Source organism: Anolis carolinensis, chromosome 1 (assembly GCF_035594765.1).
Source record: "Anolis carolinensis isolate JA03-04 chromosome 1, rAnoCar3.1.pri, whole genome shotgun sequence".
Classification (NCBI taxonomy): domain Eukaryota; kingdom Metazoa; phylum Chordata; class Lepidosauria; order Squamata; family Dactyloidae; genus Anolis; species Anolis carolinensis.
Window position 1 is genome coordinate 315,834,445 of NC_085841.1, and position 25,273 is coordinate 315,859,717.

A 25,273-nucleotide genomic window follows, 5' to 3' on the forward strand; every position below is an offset into this window, starting at 1 on the left:
CATGAATGTCTAGATTTTTTTTACAATATTTATTTATTATAATTATGAAGAGTGTTTATCAAGAGATAGTCTTGTTAGTTTTTCTGAAGGAAAAGGGAACCTTAAAATATCTTAAGATTCTACAGTTTATTTCAATATAAGCTTACCTGGACTACAGTACACTTTTCCAGATATACAAAGTATAAATTCAGTCCACAAAAATATATGCCCACATAGAGGGGCATGTGAAATGTAATGGAAAGGCAAAACAAATTGCCACAGTAAAGGCATGAACGTAAAGATCTAAATGGTGCTCTTTAAGAATGATTAAAATGAGAAAGGACTGGAGTATGATAATGGATTATGTGATTTTAATAATTTTAATGTTGATACGTTCTTAGCGTTTTTTTAATGTATATGTTTCATTTGCCGGATATGTGCTGTATGTTACAGTTCAGCCCATGATTGTTCCTTCTCCTAATGTCAGTGAGGAAGTGGATCATGGGATTTTTGAGCCTGCGAGCCAGCATGAGATTTTAAGTCCTGAAACAGAGCAGTCTGTTTCTCTTGTGTTTCCAGCAGCTAGTGAAGGCCGCATTCCAGAGAGGGGCCCAGATGCTGCTAAGAAGTCTTTCTCTAGAGAAGCAAGGTCAGAGGCTGAAATGAGTACAGAGGACGAAATCCCAGGTGGAGAGTATAATAAGCTGATTAGATAGGAAACTAGTTTTCATAAATTCCGGGCTGCGCAGCAGAATCTCTGAAGGTCAAAGTGCTTGTTAGAGAAGAAGCCATTATCAGGTAGTCAGGGGAAATGGCATGATTTCATGTTTATATTAGAGAGAACAGAGGGATTTTCCAGCAGTCTGGTCAACGTTGGTAATTGAGGCAACATCACTTGCCAAGTCCTGGTCAAGCCTTCTAAGGGAATTCAAGTTTCATGTCTTCGTTCTTTCATGTTTCGTCCTTCCAAGTTTGAAATATTGTTCCTGGTTTTTTGTATTGGATTTTATTTTGCCTTATGAATCCTGGTTCTTTTGTATTCGTGTGTTTTTGAAAAGACTCTTGTACCTTGAATCTTGTGGACTATTTCATACATTTAGACTTTGACATTTTTACCATTTTTGCTGAACTGCTTTTTATATAATCTTTAATAAATGGCTTTGCTTCTTTTACTTGGACTGGAGTATGGTGGTTAAGTACAGAGGTGCTTTCTGCCCTGGAGCACAACACTATATGGGATTGAACTGTGCCTTTATGTGTACCACTCTGAGTTCCCTTTGGGGTGAAAAGGGCGGGATATAAATATGGCAAATAAATAATAAATAAATAAAGGTGAGACAAGTACATCCAAGTGTAGAAACAGACAAATGTCAGTGGAAGAGAATCTTTTTGTAAACTCAGTGGGAGACCTGTTGTCTACAAATATACTCAGTTGGAGGCAGATGCAAAAATTACAATTAGGAAAAAGTCATCAAACTGTATCATAAACATGCAGCAGTGGTTGTAACAAGATACAGAAAGAGACAGTAGTAGCACAGTATAAACTATGAACAGTGTTCGTTATAGTTATGTATACATGCAAAATCCTCTGCGTTCAAGAAATTCAACTTTCCTGAGAGCACCATGTATTACTTTAGTAATTAAGGGACAATTATCAGCTTAATCCTATTATCTTACAAAGGCCCAAATACTATCATCTGGTAACGCCTTTTTATTTCTGTCAAATTTCACATTCTCCACTCCACACACAGAGAAATGTGCATAAATGTTTCCACTACTGAGGTAAGCATTTGAGCTAATGGACTGTATGTAATTCATGAAAGCATATGGTGAAGTAAGCAAAATAATAAATAAATAAAATTAAATAAAAATACTCATTTCGCCTTTCCTATTTAAGAAGTTGTACTTACTTTAGTAACCCAATTCCTTTTAGTTTTGTAAGAATGCAAGACTTGGTTGCCAGGTCTATTATTGGTACGGGACTTTTAACCTAACTTATAGGAGCCGCAGTTGTGCAATGGGTTAAACTTTTGTGCCGGCTGAACTGCTGACCTGAAGGTTGGGTGGTTGACCTGAAGGTTGCAGGTTCGAGTCCATGAGACAGGGTAAACTCCCATCTGTCAGCTCTAGCTTGTGGGGACATGAGAGAAGTCTCCCAGCTAACACATCCGGATGTCCCCTGGGAAACGTCTCTGTAGACAGCCAATTCTCTCATACCAGAAGTGACTTGCAATTTGTTCTCAAGTTGCTTCTGACATGATTTAAAAAATCCTAACTTACTACTCGTACCAAGGGTCTGTCTAGTCTCCTGCTTCTAGATGCTCATAAATTGGATGTAAAGAAAATAGTTCCATCTAGCTATACATGATGGTAGGATTTCAGGCTCTTGTGAGGCAAAAGGCTGTTCTTATGGTGGCAGTGTAGCTTGTAGGTCCTCTCAAGTTACATAGGCTTTTGTTCAGTAGTCAGACTAAATAGGCCAGACTGCTACTGGGCAGTAACAATAGTGGGAGGAGACACTGATGGAAAATCTTTCAGAGACATAGGTAACAGTGAGAAGACTGTTTCTAAATGTATAAAATGAGAAAGAAGGGAAAAAGAAAAGGAAGGAAAATCAACAAAAGAGAGAGGCAAATATTCAGATTCTTCATACTTCAGGTGAGACCTTCCCCCCCCCCCCCAAAAAAAAAAGGCTTAAAACATCCTAGAAGGGTTCGTTCTGTCTCCAGGAAATATTTCATTACGTTTCTTACAACATATTAAATTAAGATATGAAAAACTATTATGTGAAAAACAAACGTGGTTGAGCAACGATTTGCATACAGATTACTTGCCATTGATATAGTGCATTGTGCTGGAGAGTATTCCCTTGGATTATGGTAGCCAATTTGCAAATCACTTTTTTAAATCTTTTCTAAGAAAGATAATTTTTCTGCCCATCTGTCATTTGATTCTTGCCTTCCAGTGATGTTGTCAGAAGTAACAAGTTTTTTTGTGTTCAGTTGTTCAATCACTTACAAACTTTGAAGAATACATTTTCAGGAAATGCAGATGGTGAAATTTGAATATGTGCTATCATAAGAATTTTTTATTTTTAGATCTTGACAAAACAATATCTTGGTGGGAATGTTTTTTCCTTTTTGAATGAACTCCAAGATTGCACCATACTCAAGGACTGTAGGGCATATACAATTCATTATTAGTGTCAAAAGAAAATTCTTTCTCATTTGTGTTATTTAAACATACAATTATATGTTATAAATGCATTTCCAAAGTCATGTGAGATTTAATGAAATGTCTAAAGATTTTAGGATTCTTGTTGTTACGAGTCAGACGCCAGCCAATATAAATAACTCAGTTTATTGCAAAACAACACAAAAGAGCCTAGAAAACAACCAAAAAAGGGCTCAAAACACTTTCTTTTCAGTGTGAAGTAACAATGTCCAAAAAGAACTAAAAAAACCCGAACTCGGGATATAATCCGGATTATCCTGGGAAATAATCCGGATTAAAACAAACTATGCCGAAACAGCTGGAAACCCGCTCCACCTACTCGATGGAGCTTAGCAAACACAGGAAAGCAACCAGCAACAACCCACAGTGACCAGTGGCCACACTGTACCCCAAAACGTCATTGTGAAGCCAAACCGCATCGTAAAGGAGAAGTCACAGCCGCCACATCCGGTCCGCGTCGTTAGGGAGATGTCACAGGCATCGAGTTCCAATCTACATCGTTAGAGAGTAGTCACAGGCACTGAGTTCCAGTCCGCGTCACTAGGGAGAAGTCACAGGCATCGAGTTCCAATCCGCGTCGTTAGAGAGAAGTCACAGGCATCGAGTTCCAATCCGTGTCGTTAGGGAGAAGTCACAAGCTCCGAATCCCAGACCAAGGTCGACACAGATTGATGTATGGATAAAGCACGAGGATATTGGATGAACGGATTTTAACCATATGTTTTATATTTTATACTGTATTTAACTATTTGTAGTAGATTTTATATGCTGTTTGTTTTAATGATGTGTCGGCATTGAATTGTTGCCAATTGCACGCTGCCCTGAGTCCCTTCGGGTGAGAAGGGCGGGATAGAAATATTGGAAATAAGTAAATAAATAATAAATAAGGTCAGCACAAAGAGCCAAAGCGACGGAGGCAAGCCAGCAGCTAATGCATAAAACCAACACAGGATAATCCAGCGCAAACCCACACAATGCCAGCCCCTGTTGCCACTAAAAACCCGGGTTAACACTTACGTCCCAAAGCAGTCTTCCAAACACGTCTTCTTAAACAGAGATCCCGCAAGTGCCCAACAAACACCTTACCGATAGCAAGGTTTCATTAGCAACAAACCTACTTTTATTTACAAGTCGTCCTCCGAACTTGAGCCAGCTAACGCCCTATCCACAGCTTGTTGCTGCAAATCCTCATCAGAGCTGGAGTCGCCTAATGCCCCACCAAACCCATCTCCAGCTGCTGCCCTTCTACGATCTCTCCAGCCAGTCAACCTTCTATCCAAACCCATAACTCCCCAGGATCCAGCTGTATCTTCGCTGTGCCATCCCTCAAATGTACCACTGCTTGTGGGTTCCTCAAAAATATCCCGGATCTCTTGAACCCTAGTCCAATCCATCTCTTCACTCCCAAAGTCCGATATCCCATCCTTTTGACTCCCAGCCCCACAACCCCCTTCAAAACCCTCAAAGGAATCATCATCAGTGGGTTCCATAAGTATTTCCCGGATTCTCTTCCTTTGTTGCTCCTCATTGGAGTCTTGCTCAGGAGTAGTTTTCCTGCCTCTTCTAACACAACTAGTAGTATCTCTACTCAAAGACTCCATCACAACACTTGTTTTGCTATTTTAATAACTTTGTTCTGTTAAATAGCATTTAATGAAATGTAAGTACCTGCTTATTCCTTGTTTCTCTCTCTCTCTCTCGTTATTTGATCATGAATTAAAAGTGAGATTTGCAATATGGTATAGCGTAATATGTCTGATATAGTGGTCTACCTTTATATGCAGGGCAACAGATCAGAAAAGTGAAACATCAGATGCTCAGCTTCAAAATTCTAAGATATTTTAGGCTTGCACCTTTATTAATTATGCATAAAAAACTTATATATAGATCTGTGAGCATTGCAGATGCCATCATCAGTTAAAAAAACCCAACTGTAGATGTGATGGAAATTGGTTGAGAAAGACCATGCTCATAGGTCACAAATTCCCCTGTGAAGCCACATTTGTTTCTTGAAAATTAGTAATAAAGACAGTTTAGTGTAAACATTGAAGGTGTTTCCCAAGAGAAAAAAGATTGTGCATTACCAGACAGTACACATAAAGCCTAACTTGATGTGAACTTGCTCTTTTTAGTTCCCTTGTGTGTTATTTCAGTCATGTTTTTCTTCTTTAAGTTATTGAGTGGTGTTTTGTTATAGTGTATTCTTCTTGCACTGTTTGCTCCAGAGAGGATTGGTTTAAAGAGAATTCAAGAGATCTTGGGAGCTTTTAAGGTACATAAGGTTCCATTTTAATTTTTTTCAAGATATTATTCATTGTTGTAAGCCGCTCCAAGTGTTTTAAGCCGCTCCGAGTCCCTTCAGGGAGAGGGAGGGGGATATAAATAAAGTTTAATTGTTATTATTATTATCAAATTAACTGTAGAAATAACAATAATTATGATAATGGTCCAGGTGTATTTCTACCAGATCACGACAGAGGTATTCACACACAAATAGCCTTGAGTTTTCCACATTTTGTTGTAGAATTGAAATAGTATACATCCCTGTTGTCACTTGATATATACAATGTTCCCTCACTTATAGCAGGGGTTAGGTTCTAGGACCACCAGCGATAAGTGAAAATCCGTGAAGGAGGGACACTATTTTTATTTTAATATTTAAACATTATGTTAATACCGTGTTTCCCCAAAAATGAGACATTCCCATAAAATAAGACCTAGTAGAGGTTTGGGGGAATTGTCAAATATAAGACCCCCCCCCCCGAAAGTGAGACCTAGGAAGAGGGAGCCAAAGAAGGCAAAGGAGAAAGGAAGGCGCGCCTCCCCTGGCGGTGACGGTAAGGCAAAGGAGGAGCCCTCCTTCTCCTTCCTTGGTGGCAACGCCCCCCTACTTGCTCGGGAAGGGAAAGGAGGAGCCCTCCTTTGCCTTCCCCGGTGATGATCACCCCTTTTTCTGCCCGGGAAGCCGAAGGATAAGCCCTTCTTCGCCTTCCCCGGCGGCAACAGCCACCTTCCCCGGGAAACGTGGTGGAATCGGAAAAGGGGGCGGGACTTCCCCCTCTTCTGAGTGCTCCATGTTTCCCGACATGGCCTGGCTGAAGTGGTGGCAGAAAAAGGAGCCTGGCTGCCTCTTCCAAGCTCTTCTGCCGCTGCTGCTGCCACCCGCCTGCACTCTTTCACCACCACCCCCTCGCTCGCTCATTCATTCACCAGGTGGAGCGGTGTTCCTTCTTCCCTGGCTGCAGGAGCAGAGACAGCCAGGGCAACAAGGCAGGCATGAAGCAAGGAGGCAGCCCTGAGGAGGAGAAGCAGCAATGGGGTGGGTATATAACAAATAAATAAATAAATAATTTTCCTGAGAAACAGCGAGTCAGTGATAAGCGAACCGCGAAGTAGCAAGGGGACACTGTACACCAAATATTCAACATTGTGAAGATGCAAAGTAATTTTATTTTGGTACAAATATTAGGGGCAAAAACAGCACTTATTTTTTTTTTAATTTTTATTTATGATTTTCAAATACAGTGCACTATTAAAAACGGGGATACGTGCAAAAAGAAAGAACAAAAGCAAGTATATATATATATATATATACACACATGTATATATATATATATATATACATATACAACCAAACAGTCAGGGCATAAGGGGGTGAGGGTTAACAATCAATCAACAAAAAAAAAAAAAAAAAAAAAAAAAGGAAAAAGAAAAAGGGGGGGGGGAGGAGTCAGGAATAGGGATAGGGATTAACAAATATAGAACCATGAGGGAAAAGTTAATATTTAACACTGTATTTAAAGCTATCAATTTCCAGTTTATACATAGTCATCAAATATAAAATTAATCATTTTTTAATATAATCTTCCAGTTTGGCCCAGTCTGTCCTTCTAACAGGTTTTCCTCTCGATTCTTTCAAAAGAAATGTAAGTTTATCCATATTTTTGATTTCTTCTAACTTGTGAATCCAAGCTGCTTTTTTCGGAGATTCCTCTAATTTCCATGTCTTCGCCAAAGCCATTCTAGCAGCTGTAGCGCAATAAGTAAATAAAATATCATCATTTTTATCAAGTTTGAATTCGCTATCTACAATACCTAATAGGTAATATTCTGGTTTTAATGGGAATTTCAATTGTAAGATTAGTTGGGTTTCTTGGTGGATCATTTTCCAGTAGCTTTTTGATTTTTTACATAACCACCATAAATGATAGAACGATCCTTCCTGTGATTTGCATTTCCAACATTTCTTATCATAGTTTTTATACATTAATCCTAATTTTTGGGGGGTCATATACCAGCGATGAAACATTTTTAACCAATTCTCTTTCAAGTCTGTAGCATATGTATATCTTAATTTTTTATTCCAAATCTCTTCCCATTCTACTAATTTAATCGGTCGTCCAATATTTTGTGCCCATTTTATCATACAATTTTTAATCTCATTTGTTTCGGTTGCCCATTCCAAAAGTAGGCCATAAATCTTAGATATCGTTTTCTTCTTACTTATCATTATTTTATCCCATCGGTTGTCTATCTCACCAAAACCAGTTCTTTTGTCCTTATTATATTGTTCATTAAGTTGGGCATATTGGAACCATGAGGTACCTGGGAATTTCTTTTTTATTTCTTCCTGTGATTTTAACATATAACCTTCTTTTTTATCAAAATATCCTTATATTTTGGCCAAATTGTCCACCCTAAGATATTTCTTTGTTCTGCCTCTAGGGGTGAAATCCACATTGGGATCTTATTATTATAGAATCGTGGTTTATATTTTTCCCATATCTTTATTAAAGCTGATCTGATAAAGTGGTTACCAAAGTTTTTTTCAATTTTCCTTTTTTCATAGCCAATGTAAGCATGCCAGCCTCGTCGTAAATCCATTCCCTCCAATGTTAATATGCTTTCATTTTCTAAGGTTGCCCAGTCTATGGTCCATTGTAGTGCGCAAGCTTCAGAGTATAATTGTAAGTTGGGTAAACCAAGACCTCCTTTTTTTGTCACATCTGTTAGGGTATTATAATTAATTCTAGGTTTCTTATTTTTCCAAATAAATTTCATTATTTCTTTATTCCATTCCTTGAAAATGCTAAAAACAGCACTTATTTTTTAAAATGCTTTTTGTCCCATTCTGGTTAATGGACTACTAGGAAGTAATCTCTCAAAGTAATTTCTTAATATTTTGAAACATTCATGAACTTTTAAAATGCTTGACTGATCAAATTTAAGCATTGCAATAAAAAGCAGAATTATTATTATTTAATTTTTGCATCTACACCAAAAATATTTAGATTTTGTAAAATAGATGATTTTCCTAGACTCAAGTTTTTATGTGGAAACATTTTTTTTGTGCAAGCTCATTATTATGGTGGAGATTTAGTGGGTTTTGCACAAAAACATGATTTTTACACAAAATTCCATAAAACAAGCTTTTTACATAGGCACATTAAAAACTGTTGTAGAAAGACACGATTCTTGTGCAAAAATGTGAGAAACAAATACTAGAGATTTTGGAAGCTGGATGGAATTCTGTATCAGCTACTTGATCAGTATACTTAAGTAAGTACAATCATCCTGCCACTTTTGCAGGTTTCATACTTGCAGTTTCAAATATTAATTAACATATGTCAGTGCTCCATCCTCCTGAAATTTGGGCTTCCATGTTGGCATTTGAATGGCAGCCCTGTCCTCAGAAGATGGGAGGAGGTGAGGGATCAGCTCCCTCTCTGTGCCTTGCTCCTGAAGATGGGGCTGCCATGTGAACCTTCCCATGTAGGTGGGGGGAACAATTCTATGAGAAGTGGGTATGCCACATGTTTCTCTTCTACCTGGTTCCTTCTTCAATTTGCCCAGGCTAAACAGACAATTGTGGCATGCAGAAAGAGGAGGGGCCAACTCTGCACGCCCCTTCACATATTTATGCTGAGTGTCTGTTTCATCCAGGCAAAACAAAAGAGATCCCAAGGGCAGGGAACAGATGCACATTAGACAGGGAGAGGAAAAGGAACCAGTTCTGCAGAATAAGTGATATTGCTGCACATGCAGGTCTAGTTCCTCTTCTTCCTGTTCGCTTCAAGGTCTGTTGCCCCCAATACCACCTTTCCTTTGTCTGGATAAAACAGACGCTTGTGATTCGCAGAAAGAGTAATAGGAGCTGATATTCCCAGGGTAAGTGAGGTGGCATGTGAGTCCTGTTACTCCTTTTCTCCAGAGTATGGTGTTCCCCTTTCCCAAACTGCAGCAGTGGCACTCCATTACCACAGTGGTAATGACAGTGATATTTGTGGTTATTTCAAGGGAAGACTCACTCCTGATGAAAATGCCAGTCACCTATGCTCAAATGGACCTTCTCCCTAAACAGCTCATGCCCAGTAAAGTATGTTGGGCAGGGGGAGGAATTATGATTGTGGAAATATTGTCACTGTCATGACTAAGTGAACATGAATACAAGAAATCTAGATTTCCTCACCTGCAATTGTTACACACACACACACACACACACACACACACACACACACACACACACACAAATCATACATTTGCCACAGTCATATCCATACCTACTGTACTGGATATAATCGATATGTGGGGAGGAGGAGATCCAATAAATTATTTGTCCTCATATGCAAGGGTAAAATAGTTGATTGTTTCCATCCCTAGCTGTGGCAAGGAAGAGGATAGGGGTTAAGGTAACTGGTGGAAAAGATGTGTCTCACAACAGCAAAACTTCCATAACTTTAAGGAAGATTCTGTAAAGTTCCCAGGCCATCTGGAATGCTCAAAAAAGCTCTGAAATAGCCAAAAATAATTTGAAAATTAAATATATTACTTTGAGAGATAATGAAAAACCAGAGAATACTCAAATTCTTCATGTGAATATTATGAGAATATTTTCATTCTTGTTAAATACTTTTGAGGATATTCTCACCTCACGTTGCTAACCTACCTTTCCCTAGATTTTTGCCACTAAGTAACAGCTTTCATGACTGCATCATCTGAATTGGTTTTCATCAAAAGATAATATTTGTCAGAGAGTTCACAAGTTGAGATGACAGTGTCTCTTTCTAGCGTGCTATCAAAAGAGGCAGGTCCAGCATTTGTTCATTTGTATTTGAAAATCCATATTTAACAAGTTTGATTAGGTATCACCTGAGTAGGTATCACCTGCTCAAATATTAAAGAGTTACTGCAGGAGATAAAGGAGATACTGTTACCAGGCTTTCTCAACTTCTCCAAACCAGTATCCTTACATAAAGAATGACCATGTGGTTGTCTGCTTCAGTTTTACCACATCCGTTAAAAAACTGCGATATAGCAGTATTCCTAAACACCTATGTGCATTTGATTTGTTTGCTTAATAACAACTTTTTGACTGGTAGGACTGATAAGCTGTTACTGTTGTTGCGTGACTTCAAGTTGTTTTTGACTCTAAGACAAATTTACCACAAAGCTTTTTTGGTAGGATTTATTCAGAGTGGATTTGCATTTTCCTTCCTCTGAGGCTGAGAAAGTGCGATTTCCCTAAAGTCACCCAATGGGTTTTAATGGCTGAGTAAAGATTGGAACTCTGCTTTCTTGAGCCATAGTCCAACTCTCAAACCACAACACCATGTTGGCTGTGATGAGTAATCCCTTCAGAAGTGTGGAAAACTTGTTTATCTTGGATGGTTAAGGAAGAACTGTGGCTGTTTTTAAATCCATGTTCTGGTTTACTGGCAATAAAACACCCAAATGATGGATTGTTCTAAATCTATTTCTCCAACAAGAAAACATATGTCTTAGCTGAATAGGCTAAGCTGAAAGGCTATTAAATGCTAATCAAGGTGGCCAAATGCAACATTCACACCTGCCTCAATCAGACAAAGTTCTTTCTCTTACCCTGAACATTCCACAGATATATAAACTCCAGTTGTTTAGTTTCCAACAGACCTCACAACCTCTGATGATTTCTGCCTTAGATGCAGGTCAGGAAATGTCAAGAAAGAATGCTTCTGGAACATAGCCGTACAACCTGGAAAACTCACAGCAACCATAGGTCTTAGTTGTTTTCAATTTTAAGAAGTAAGCGTGGCTATAATGTATAAGTACAGTACATAATAATGCATAAGTACAGTTAATTTATTTATTTTGTGTCAAAAGCACTGCATAATAAGTTTAAAAGTGATAAAATAAAGGAATCACAAGCAACTAGTTTTAGACCATAAGCGGGCAACAGCGACCGGATTGTCTGTAGCTTTAAACAACTCTTCTTCTGTAAATGAGGCAGAACATAGTGGACAAGCATATATATGCAGAGTTGTTTGTTCTGCTCCGCAGTCACACAAGGTGGAGGATTCCCCCAGGTAGTGCCATCTTGTCAGGTTGTCTTTTGATTTGTCCACTCCACTTCTGAGTCTGTTCAGGGACTTCCAAGTTGCCCGTTCTTGGTTTGCCCCTGGAAGTAGACCCTCATGGGGGGCCATCCATACAGTACAGTTAATAATAATAATAATAATAATAATAATAATAATAATAATAATAATGCCTTTTGGTACGAGAGCCAGGCATAATAGCCTGTAGAAAGAATAGGGGTGGCTTCTTACAACAAAAAAGAAAAAAGAAAAACAATTCAACATGTTTCTACAGAACATTTTTACTCAAAACTAACACCGTGCATAATTAAACAATCAGGTCAAGGACATTTTGAACCTACTGGAGAGACCCTTCAAAGCCTTCTTCAAAAATGCATTGGGGTGACTTTTTCTTTCACCCCCCCCCCCCCCATTTTTCTTATGATGTCCAGATCTATGGCTTCTTAACATGTTGAGGGGAGTTGCTTTGGCAGGCTTATTTTCTCTCTCCTTTTCTCCCCATGACAAGTCAGTAAGGAATTCTGGAGACAGCTGCTGTGTACCTTGCCTACTTTAGGCAGGCAAACACAGCTACAGATTGCCTAGAGTAGATTGTCCCACTTTCTCAGCTTGAACTTTCTTACGTTTTTTCCCCCTGAAGATACATTACTCTAATCCAGTACCAAACATCTGGTTTTTGTTAACTAAAGTATGTTTGTACACTCATTGAGATTGGTATTATGATCTACATTTTTAACAATTTGTGTGGTGTCTTGTTGAGTACAGTTAGACCTCACGAGGGTGATGCACTTTAAGGGAGATAATATTTGGAAAAGTGACATTATTCTGAGAGAGAGGGTATATTTTTAGTTTTGGAAATTTTTGGAAACCTTCTATTATATTTTGCATTTAAAATTGTATGTGCAGAAATGATGGTCTTCCCCCTTACCACAGCTTTTTATACAAGATCATAGAATCATAGCATCACGGAGTTGGAAGAAACCACAAGGGTCACCTAGTGCAACCCCTGCTGAAATTCTGCCCGCCAGCCTCAGTTTAGAAGCTCTGTCCATCGCAGAAGGACCTAAAAGATGCACTGACCCACTCACTTTCTCTGCTGTGATGCCACTTATGGCCTTTTTAAATGCTAGGCAGGGAATGGTGGCAACTGCCACAGGTGGCTGGAATACTAAACATATTCATTCCACATCTAAGAGCTATAAAACTGAGTGATTTAGTAAAAATTATATATGTAAATACTGTCTTTTTAGTTATACTATTAAGTAGTAAGGGGAGAGGCAGCCACCTGCTTGATGTTTACACAGCTTATTAGAGTGTAACAGAGTCTGCGTTTATTTTGTTTGATTTTCATTTTGACTGAGAGGCTTTGTGAAATATATAACAAGAAGTGAGTATGCTCCCATCTTCTTTTTGCTTCTCCCTTTCCTGTCATTTGACAAAATGAAGAACAGGAAGCATAAAATTAGAAGTACGTTGTGGAACAAATAAATTATCCTTCAGGCATGAAAGTTTATTCTTACAGTTTAAAAGAACATCTGTTTCAGACACCGCTTAAAAATAACCATTATATTAAACGTTTGTGTACATGTGTACACATTTAAATTGATGTGATTCTTGTAACATCTATAATTGAAACATTCTCCATAATTTAGGTATTGGACGAAGGTATACATGAGGATTGCTCTGTGTTGTGATGTGCACTCAAGTGATTTCTGACTCATGTAAATACTAAAGCAAAAACATTATGGGATTGTTCTTATTAGATTTTGTTTAGAGGATTGCCCTTACTTTCCTCCAAGGCTAAGAGTGTATGATTTGTCCAGGGGCTAACATTGGGTTTCCATGGCAGAGCAGGGATTTGAACTCCAAGTCTCCAGTCCTAGTCTAGCATCCAAAATACCACACTACTATCAACAAGCTACACGAGGTGCCACAAGGTGGTACGTGATGTTATAGTGCACTTCACAAAGAAATCAACATGGGACGAAATCTTAAAGGCCAGTAACAAAGCACCAGTAGTATACCAAAGAAGGAGAGTCGTGATCCTGAAAGAAATACCCTTGACTATTTTAGCAAAGAGAAAGAAGTACATGTTTTTAACTGAAGAACTAAAGAGACTGCAAATCAAATTTCGCTGGGAAAGAACAGAGGGGATTATGGCAACGTATAAAGGAGAGCGATATTGGCTAATCACCAAAGAGAATGCTAGAGATTTCTACAACAGACTAAAAAAGGATTCAATGGATAACAAGACCCCAAGTAATGGAAATCCAAGCAAACGGCTCAGAGATGAATCGCCAGAACAATTGGGAGTACAATATGGTGCAGGAGTAATGGACTTGGGAACTGTCGAAGAAGAGGAGGAAGTGGATAAGGATCAAAAGACAGAAGAAGCAGAGGAAAGAAGTTGAAGATGGATTGGAGTTTGAGATGCTACTCAAACAATGTCAACGGACTAAATTGCCCCCAGAAAAGAAATATTTTTTTTCACAATTAAAGAAGCAGTCATATGATGTGATTGCTCTACAGGAATCCCATATCTCCCAAAGATTTGTAGCACTACTAACCCAAAAAGCACTAGGAAAGGAATACTATTCGGCAGCATCAGATAAAAAGAATGGGGTGGTAATATATGTAAAAAATAACATTCCTTCTGATTTAGCCTTTAAAGACACCGAGGGAAGAATAGTTGCCATCCGGATAGAAAGAGGAGGACATAGACTACTAATTTGTAATATATATTCACTGAACGGATCAAAAGGAAAATTGAAGGAACTAATTGGAGAACAAAAATTTGATGACCTTATACTCTTAGGAGATTTTAATTGAGTGATTGATAATAAAATTGATAGACAAACACAGAGTAAGAAGAAAGGCCAGGAAAATCTAGGTCAATTACCCCAAAACTTTATAAATTTAAAGAAAGAATACGATTTAGTAGATATATGGAGAATATATCATGGGACAGAAAAGGATTATACATATTCTTCAAGCAGGCATAACAATTGGTCCAGAATTGATATGATTTGGTCAACCAAAACGCTAACCAGAAAAATAAATAAGATTAGTATACTACCAAGGAAAGACACAGATCATTGTCCGCTAGAGTTAAAATTAAATTACAAACCCGGTATGAAAAAATGGAGACTTAATGAAAACCTACTACAGAAGGAAGAAGATATAGAGAAAAATAAAAAAACTCCTTAAAGAATTTTTTTTGCTCAACACAACAGCGGATGTAGAAGAAGGTATTATTTGGGATGCAAGTAAGGCCATCATGAGGGGCAATTTTATTCAACAAAATGCTATAAAATAAATTAAGAAATCAAAAGTCAATAGAAATACATCAAGCAATAGAATTGGCTGAAAAGAATTTAAAGAAAAACCCCAAAAACTCAAAATTAGGACAGGAATTAGATTACCTTAATAAACAACGTCAGCAATTGGAAATGGAACAAAGGGCTAAAGAGTTGAAATTTGTAAAACAGTACCATTTTCAAAACGCAAACAAGCCGGGTAAATGGCTAACACTCACATTAAGGAGGAAAAGACAGGAACAATGGATAACCTAGATAAAAGACAGAACCAAAGTATATACATCAGAGAAAGAGATTATGGACCAATTTAGCAAATATTTTGGAAACTTATATAAAAGTGACCATATAAATAGAGAAGAAGTTATGCTATACTTAGGGAGACAAAAGATACAAAGACTAAGATGAGCAAAGAGAGATGCTAAACAAGGACATATCACAGAAAGAAATCGATATTGCTATAAGGAAATTAGATCCCAATAAAGCACCGGGCCCAGATGGCCAACACCAATTTACTATAAAAGATTGAAAGATGATTTGATACCCCACTTACAAAAAGTTATGAATAACGCCCTTGCATCAAAAACAGATACCTAAATCTTGGAAAGAAGCTAACATAATACTGTAACCTGAAGACAATTTGGACCCAAATAATATCAAAAATTATAGACCTATTTCCCTATTATATACGGATTATAAAATCTTTGCTTTAATTATTGCGGAAAGACTAAAATTATATTTAACAAATTGGATAAAAGAAGAACAATCAGGATTTTTACCAGATAGGAGTATTAAAAACAACGTACGAAGCTTAGTCAATATAATTGAATACTATGAAAAACATAATCAAAAAGAAGTAGCCATATTGACGGTTGATGCGGAAAAGGCATTCGACCGTATAAATTGGGATTTATTCAAAATGTTAATGAAAGAAATGAATATAGAGAATAATTTTATGAATGCGATACAAGCTATATACGAAGACCAGAAGGCAAATATCTGGGTAAATTTAGGTCAATCATCCAACAAAATTAGGGTGGAGAAGGGGACTAGGCAAGGATGTCCCCTATCCCCGCTAATATTTGTAATGTCATTGGAATTACTCCTTAATAATTTGAGAGATGACAATTTAAAAGGCTTAAAAATAGGCCAAGAGACATACAAACTCCATGCCTTTGCGGATGACTTAGTGTGCATTATAGAGGATCCATTAAGTTATATCAAAAAGTGGCTACGGGAAATAGAGGAATTCAAAATATCAGGTTTCAGAATAAATAAAGATAAATCCATGATATTAACCAAAAATGTATCAAAAGAAAGTCAATCCCAGATAAGTGATATCACAGGTATGAAAACGCCAACCAAAATAAAATATCTGGGAATATATCTAACAACAAAGAATTCACAGTTACTTCAAAACAACTATATCAACAAACGGAAAGAAATTAAAAACAATCTCAAGAATTGGTCATCATTAATATTATCTTTATTGGGTAGAATAGCAGTTATTAAAACAAATGTATTACCAAAAATGATATATCTTTTCCAAAACCTTCCAATAATTAGGAACCAGAAGTTATTTAAAGAATGGAACAAGGACATATCAAAATTTATCTGGAATAAGAAGAAACCAAGAATAAATTATACAAATTTGACAGATGCCAAAAATAGAGGGGGTTTAGGTTTACCGAACCTTGCCCTTTACTTGGAAGCCTGCGGATTAGATTGGGTAAGGGATTGGATTAATTTAAGCAATAAGAAAATGTTGACCCTGGAAGGACATGATTTGCGAGTCGGTTGGCATGCGTACCTTGTGGTACAACAAAGCACCAATCGGAAAAAAAAATCGGCAACCATTTTGTCCGTTTAGCCTTACTCAAGATCTGGAATAAATATAAACAGAGAATCTATAATACCCCCCCCCCCCTCTGGGTCTCCTCTATGGAGGCGCAACAGAGAAGAGAACATGGTTAGAACACATGGCCTACGTATAGAGATATACTAGAAAAAGAAGGAAGGGAAATTAAAATCACAGGAAGAATTTCTATTGGAATGGAGCACTGAGAAGGAACAAATAAAGGAGTGCATGACAAATTGGGCAAGAGATCTAGGAAGAACTATATTATTAGAGGAATGGGAACTTTTATGGGGAAAAAATTAAATTACACATATGCCTATGAATTGAAAGAAAATTGGTGGAAAATGTTCTATCAGTGGCACCTGACCCCAAAAAGGATATCAAAATTTACCAAAGGCAAGAAGATTAAATGCTGGAAATGTGGAAGAGGTGAAGGATCGTACCTACACATGTGGTGGTCTTGTGAGAAGGTAAAACCGTACTGGAGGGTAATCCATGATAAATGTCAAAAAACCTTAGATAAAAATACCACTACTCCCAGAATTCTTTCTATTGGGCATGACAAATAACCAATGGGGAAAGAATGAATACAAAATCTTTACATACTTAACAACAGCTGCCAGATTACTTCTTGCAAGATTATGGAAACAGATATTAATACCAAAAGTGGAAGAATGGATAAAAAGAATATGGGATATAATGAATAACGTTCTTGCTATCAACAACACAAAGCCCAAAAAAAGGATAGATTGGACTGGATGAAGAAAGAAAAAGTTAGAATATTGTTATAAAACCCTTAACACGAAGGAGAAGTGTCAGCTGTCCACACACAAAAAATGAATGATACCAACAACATAAATAATACAAATAGTTATGACAACTTTATAGAGAAGAATGGAAGTCAAGAATCAACAAGGATCCTAACCCCCCTACACTTACTACCCCTTTCCCCCTCACTTTCTACCACCCCCCTCCCTACCCCCATCCCTCCTTCCCACCCCCCCATACTTTCCTAACCCACTAAGGTGGATTTTATTGTAATTTTCAAAATTAAATAAAAAAATTATTTAAAAAACAAAACAAAAAATACAGTAGTCTCTCACTTATCCAACACTCGCTTATCCAACATTCTGGATTATCCAATGCATTTTTGTAGTCAATGTTTTCAATACATTGTGATATTTTGGTGCTAAATTCGTAAATACAGTAATTATGTAGCATTACTGCATATTGAACTACTTTTTCTGTCAAATTTGTTGTATAACATGTTTTGGTGCTTAATTTGTAAAATCATAACCTAATTTGATGTTTAATAGGCTTCTCCTTAATCTCTCCTTAGTATCCAACATATTTGCTTATCCAACATTTTGCCGGCCCGTTTATGTTGGATAAGTGAGACTCTACTGTACCACACTCTATATAAGCCAACATATATGCAGAACATATTAATGGCCCCAATTCCAGTTATTTTCAATAATGTGGGTAAGATAATTCTTGCCCCCCAAAGAGGCACCTTCCACCAAGGCCCTTGTTGGAGCCAAACGTGAAAATCTCCACATTAATTAGGTTTCCACATAATTTCTGTCATTAGTGTTTTTGGTTGGTAGGACCATACTCCTTGTTGGAGGGTGAGATCTCGGGTGCGGTACTGCTCCTGACATTGTGCCTCCTTACCTTCAATTACAGCCTCTTACCTACTGTACAAGATTTCAGCTTGAAGCTTCCGGGGGGTGGGGGGAGGGAGAGGTCTCCAAACAAGTATCCAAACAACTCAGTATTCTAAACTGAAGACGGTGGTGGAAGCTTGCTTTGTCTGTATGCCAGCTAGTGTCACCATGTTTCATCTCCTTTCTGTGTCAAAGAGGTAGATTGCCATAAGGAGAGTTAGGTTTTGGCTGAGATTTCCCTCCCACCCATGTCTCAAGCTCCAAGCCTGTATTTTTTAGTGAATTAAGAGCAATAATAACATCTGGAAATACTTAAAGCCATACTGGCAGCGTAATCTCAGGGGATTTGCTTCACCCCCATTTGTTTCTGTCGTCGCACTGGTTGAATGAAGTTCACTGTGCAATTACCACTTTCTCTCCTGACAAGAGGTATTTTAGTCTGCATTCCCATGTTTGAGTCTTTCTTATAGCATTTACTCCTTTGGTCTCCTATTGTTCCTGTAGCAACTGTTAAGCATTCCAATTATCAGTATTATTTCAGTTTCTGACACAAACTGTTTGTATCATTCATAGACTATCCTGCATTATTTGACCTCTAGTAATATTTATCACGGATGATTTTACTGCTGGCTGTTCTAAAATTAACTATATGAAAAAGCATACTTTATGTATATGATGTCACTCACTGGTACACTCTTATGGCCAGTATTATCTATCAAGCTGTACATTGTATAGCTTCACATTTGCATATCTATGTAGCAGAGACACTAAGGAGCTCTGTGAGTGAATTGCAAAGATGTTGTATCAGGAAAGCTGCAAAATTTTCGCGATGTGCATCGAGTTCTACAAATCTCTAGCTAGTGTTCTGTTTTGCATTGGTCCTAATGTGCATCAGTCTTGTTGAGCACCAGTCCTGATCTGCGATGGTCAACTTATATAGTTGATGTACCAGCAACCCCTTGCTGAATATGGATATCGGAAAACTGCTCAGTTCTACTACCTTCAGACCACTTATAAAGGTGTAAATCCTGACGTGAATTCAGCCATGTACGTAGTTTTAACTGAGAAAAAGTGTAGTCAGCATATTTAGATGTGGGTCAAGATATCTGGGATTCAAACACTGCTCAGCCACGAAACTCAGTACTGTATTACTTTTGTCTATTCACACACAGAGAATGTTGTAAGTTTTGAGCATAAAATTGTGTAAGTAGGTCCTATCCTAAATACCCAAGTTATAGGAGGTTTTATTGTATTGTAATGTTACCTGCATATCTAGAGTGAAAAGTTTCTATTTTGAACTTCAGTCTCAGTTTCTGGGAGGAAAGTGGGATACAAATCAAGCAAAGAACATTCGGTCAAATGAACCAAAAACTATATTGTACTTTCATTTTCTTTTTAAACAGATTTTCTTATAAAGTGCAAAGTAAAACGTTCTATTTACAAACATTTAATTCTAACACATGTTAACCATGTTGTTTTCATTTCCAATTACATTTGATTGGACTTATGATCCAGCAGTTATTAAATTTTGAAAGTATCCATGAGCTGTGGCCAATAGTTTATTAGTATTCATGGTGTAAAAATAAATTATTTTCAGGGTAAGAGCATTTTTAAAGGATAATTGGTTAGACCAGCATTTTCGTTAAACTCATTTGCATTAAATGTGCTACTGTAAATTGTCCTTATTGCTTCCACTGAAGTTGCTGAGCTGCCATACTCCAACTGGATTTTAGGAAAATACATACATATTTCAGTGGTGCTGTAGGTAATGCCTGGGTTGAAACTTCAGTATTTCTGTGTTTGATAGCCACAAATCACAATAGGGTTTGGTTTTATTTGTTGTTTAGTTCTGTTCTTTTCAGTGCCTTTGTTTGAAGGAACAGATTATCACTAGTTTAGAGGTAGATCTATCGGACTACCTTTTTCTGCAGTAGGGGAACTGCTTGTTGTATAATAACGTATTTTATTTTACTCTAAAAATCTTTATGTTCATCAATTGATTAATCAATCAGACCTGTCAGTTTATACCCAAGAAACCAGGAACCACACTGTTAGTTAAACTTTCTAGATTTATTTAGAAGAGGGAATTAGAAATAAAGACAAGAGTCAAAATTAGAATTAAAGGCAAATGGTTACAGAGCAGCCTTAAACTTTAAGTCTCTTATAGAATGAGTCAAAAGCTTTGGGGCCAATTAGCATTGCTGCAAGGAAGAATTAGTGCCTGTTCTCATTCAATATGTCTCTGTCCCCACTTCCTTCTCTCTTCTCTGCTAGACATCTGGGCTTTATATGGTCCTGATAATGTTTTTCAGCCAGCTGTTCTGCAGGTCATATATGTGCAGTTTCTCACAGATGTGAATTATTTCCCCCCCTTGCACCTTGCTGAAATTTGCAAGCTTTACTCCCTGAAATGGGGCAGAGTTGTCTGTAAGCAACTTCTGTCATGAAATTTTAATTATAGGCACCCATTAAAAATCTTAACTGTGAAGGTAACCAGCACAGACGTCCTGCTATTATTGAAATTTGGTAAGCATGATCCACTTAAAAGGACTACTACGTGTGCAAATATTATGCAGTTCTTTCAAGAAAAAGTAAAATTCAGTTTTTATTCATCACCTCATGTAAGTCAATAGGAAGACACATGACTCCTCCGTTTCTGAAGGACATTTCTGCCTTGGCCCTGAGCCAAAGTGGGTCATGCCAGAGGTAGTCTGAGTCAAATTAGTGTACTTTCTGATGAACCAAGGTATAAGCTGAATTAAATCTTGCCTCCAGCATGGACCCATGTTTGAGAGCTTTCCTTCAAGTACAGTGAACATTTCTTTTTCTCTGTGGATTATTTTCAGCCTATGACTGTTGCAGGGCTTCTCATAAATTATACAACTTCCCATATGTTTTCTAAAAATCTGGTTCACATACTGTAAGTAGCTATGTAAGAATAAAGCTCCCATGTCTGGAAGATAAGAGGTGACTTGCATGTGCATACACTACACATAGGCTTTAGGAACAGAAACCCCTAAGGCAGAAGTGAAGAATGTGAACCTCAATAACAGTACTTACATTTGGGCATTCAGTATACCCTCACTTCTCCATTTTTAGATTTGTTATATGGTGTCTTGCTTATTTTAGAAATAAAAGAGCAATCTAAAGTATTGCAGTGAGGGTAGGGTCTGTTTTTTCCCATGCATCCCTTGTAGTTTAAATTTGAAGGGATAATTTACATAATCTCTAAATTGATATCAGTGAAAGACTAGATCCTGGGGCCTTTCAGGAGAGCCAAGGCTACTATCCTTCCCTTTGAAGGTCTTCTTTCAGGGAATAGGCTTTGTTAAACATCATTGGTAAATTTATACCTGCAAAAATTTTCCATGGTTGCACAGGGTGCTGTGGTTGGTGTGCTACCTTTCAAACCTTGGTTCTTTATTCTAAATCAACTGTTTCAGGGGGTTAGAATGGAAAACTATTCTCGGTTCCCACCCCTATCTCTTAGACTGGATCTACACTGCCATATAATCCCGTTCAAAGCAGGTACTTTGGATTCCAAAACTGAATTATATGGCAGTGCAGATGGGGCTTTAGACGGAGAGATTGAGAGTCCTTGCCACTTGTTAACTAATTTTGGATCCTACCTGGGATCACCTTTATCAACATCTGATTAACCTAGGCAAGCCACTTCAAGTTTCAAAGTTCTAGGCTATTTATATGGGGAACAGATTATTTTGGTTCTATTTTAGACTACTTATTAATATTCATATAGATATGTTCCCCTCAGGGAGAAACACAGGCATAGCAATATCTGAACATTTCAGTTTTGTTACATTCTGCACCATCATATATAAAGCACCTTACATTAAGTCATATAGCAATATTGGGAATATATTCATAACATGTTAGGATTATGATACCAATATGGTTAGAGTAGCAAAAAAGCAGAAGACTAGGGGTTTATGTGAGCAGAGGTGAGAGAAAGCAAAATAGCCAGGCTCCCTTTCACTTTAAAGAGTCACACGCTTAAAATAAGTATCAGAGACATCAAAAGTAAAATAGTAAAAATATGTTTACTCACAATCTTGTATGATGATGGTCATACAGGCAAAAACATCTTAGTTCCAAAAAGAATACAGTTCAGGATACTACATATCTCTTAACAAAAAGTAACACCAGCATGGCATGGCTGGATCAAGAAAACAGGAAGAGCAAAGAGAGACAGGAAGAGGCATATGTACATCACTTCCTGTGTGTCCCCAGAAAGGATACTCCCCTTTTCCCCTTCACATGTGCAACCCCTAAAATGGTGCCACAAACTTTGGAATGCAGCTTGGCTTTAGGTTACTAAGCAACACACAAAACCAACTACATAAACCATCCCACATTGAAAATGCATGCATGATTGCTTCGATAACCCAACAAGCAAACATATTCATCTGGGCTTTCATCTTAATATTCAAACAATTGACAGAAAACAATTGACAACTGTCATGTCAGACTACACAGAGAAGCTATTGAAATCCACAAGCATGTGGACAACTTCAACAGAAAGGAGGAAATCATGAAAATGAACAAAATCTGGCTACCAGTATTAAAAAACTCCAAAATCAGAACAGTAAATAAGGAGCAGCACTCTGAAAACAGAAGAATTCCAGACAGGAATCAATCAGGAGGCAGCTAACGACTCTGAACAAAGGATTCCCCCAGGCCAGGATGCGAAGTTGGGAAGGCCATTTAATGCTAACAAGGGTGATTAATTACAACATTCCCACTGGCCTCTAACAGACAAGAGTTCTTTCCCCCACCCAGGAACTTCTACAGATACATAAACTTTCCTTGCTTAGTTTCTCCATATCTCACAACCTCTGAGGATGCCTGCCATAGATGTGGGCGAAACGTCAGGAGAGAATACTTCTGGAACATGGCCATACAGCCCGGAAAACATACAACAACCCTGTGATCCCGGCCATGAAAGCCTTCGACAACACTTTCTCCTTTCCTTACTGTTATTCCCTGTCTTTTGGGATGGCCTTCCATCCCACATGGTTTCCTGTCCTTTCTCCGCTTCCTCTTCGTCTTCTCCAATTAGGAGTTAGGTAATTGGGAATTGGGATTCCTCCAAAACCACTCTGGGCTCTGTTTCTCCAGGCTGCTGAAACGGAGCCCCATGGAGTTCCTCTGGAAGTTGCCCTGGGTCATGTGATTGGCAGCAGTGAGAAGACGCAGATAGAATTGTGTCTGATAAGGCCCTTAGGCTCTGTAGTCTGCCATCTATAGGTGTTACCAGGTTATGTGCCTTTATTTAATTAAATATTAACATTTTCATGGTATACACACAGAAGAGGTGCCAACTAAACTTCACCTGGCCTACAACACCATTGTAGTCAGGGGTTGGATTTGCAGTCCAACAGCAAGTTTTGACCATATTTTTTATTAAGGTCCTGGTCTTTCTAACAATGTTGATTTTAGCTGTCATTTATACACCTATAATAATGTAATATTAATCATTTCAGAGATATTTGATATATTTGGGGTAACTATTAAAATATGTTTCATTTTGTTTCCAGGGGATTCCTTTACCCAGTTCAGGTTTGCTGAAGAAAAGGAATGGATTGTAGAAAACTTTTGCCCAAAGCAGGTAATGGAGAACATGTTTTTCTTGAAAAGCTTTCTTAATTCAGGGCAGGGAGTATATCAAAGGTACTGGTTAGTTCTAATGAGAATAGACCTACGAAATCAATAGAAATTTAGTAAAACAACGCTTATTGTGTTTATATTATTATTGGTTTTGTTATTGTATTTTGATGTTTCATATTTTGTTATTGTTTTGTACCTGATTTTGCTGTAAGCCTCCCCGAGTCCACTTCGGGGGAGATGGAGGCGGGATATAAATAAACTATTATTATTATTATTATTATTATTATTATTATTATTATTATTATTATTATTTTAATTCCATGGGGCTGTTAATTTAGATGGGTGTATTAACTCGTGGGGAGTTAATAATCAAGTTTCTGGTTCTTCTCTGCACCTTATTTACTTATTTCTATTTTTTTTCTCAATGTCAAATCTTTGTAAAATAGAGGTGATACTGCCAATTTCCCTTAAAGATTCAGTAGATTCATGAAATCTTGGTGTGAAAATTCTAGACTTTGATGTGCACTTTCCTCAGGCTGGAAAGTGAAGCAGTAATGTATTATCACCCAATTCAAAAGATTACAACTCCAATTAAAGTGAATTACATACACTTTTTAATAATCCCAAAATTGATGGTGATATGCATATGAATTAGTACAGTGGGGCTTTCCCTGCCATGCTGGCTGACGATCCTGTCGATGCCCTGGTAGACCTCTATAACACAGAGGTCTCTAGGACAGTAGACACAATCGCCCCTGAGTGTCCCCTCTTGTTGCAACGATCCAAACCAGCTCCCTGGTTTACTGGGGAGCTGGCGGTGATGAAGTGTACGAGGCAGGGGCTAGAGAACTGCTGGCAGAGGACTCGAAGAGCATCTGACCGAACACGGGCTAGAGCCTCTCTTAAGGCCTACTCTGCGGCAATGCATGCAGCCAGAAAAATTTTCTCAACTACCCGCATTGCTTCTACAACCAATAGACCGAGAGAGTTATTTCGGGTGGTCGGGAAGCTTCTCCACCCTTCGGGGGAGGTGGGGGGCCCTGATCACCTGACAACCCGATGTGGCGAGTTCGCACATCACTTTGCAGATAAAGTTGCTTGAATGTGCTCCGACTTGGATACCTGCGTTTGGGCAGAATCTAAAGATGTAACTGAGGCACCTGCTTGTCAGGTTTTATTGGATTCGTTTCGACTTGTTCAGCCTGATGACGTTGACAAGGTACTTGGAGCAGTGAGGGTGACCAC

The 25,273-nt window shown here is 37.9% G+C and overlaps 1 protein-coding gene across 7 annotated transcripts in view; it reads left to right on the top strand.

Moving 5' to 3' along the window:
- Positions 1 to 25,273, top strand: part of aven (apoptosis and caspase activation inhibitor) — a 137,722-nt gene that overhangs the window by 93,131 nt on the left and 19,318 nt on the right. For all 7 annotated transcript variants that reach the window (XR_010001836.1, XR_010001835.1, XR_010001838.1 and 4 more), the window contains one exon: positions 23,959 to 24,029. Coding sequence is in view for 2 of the 7 variants with exons in the window: in XM_003214498.3 (XP_003214546.1) it covers positions 23,959 to 24,029 (71 nt within the window). In the remaining 5 variants the exon portion in view is untranslated. The remainder of the gene's footprint in view (positions 1 to 23,958; positions 24,030 to 25,273) is intronic.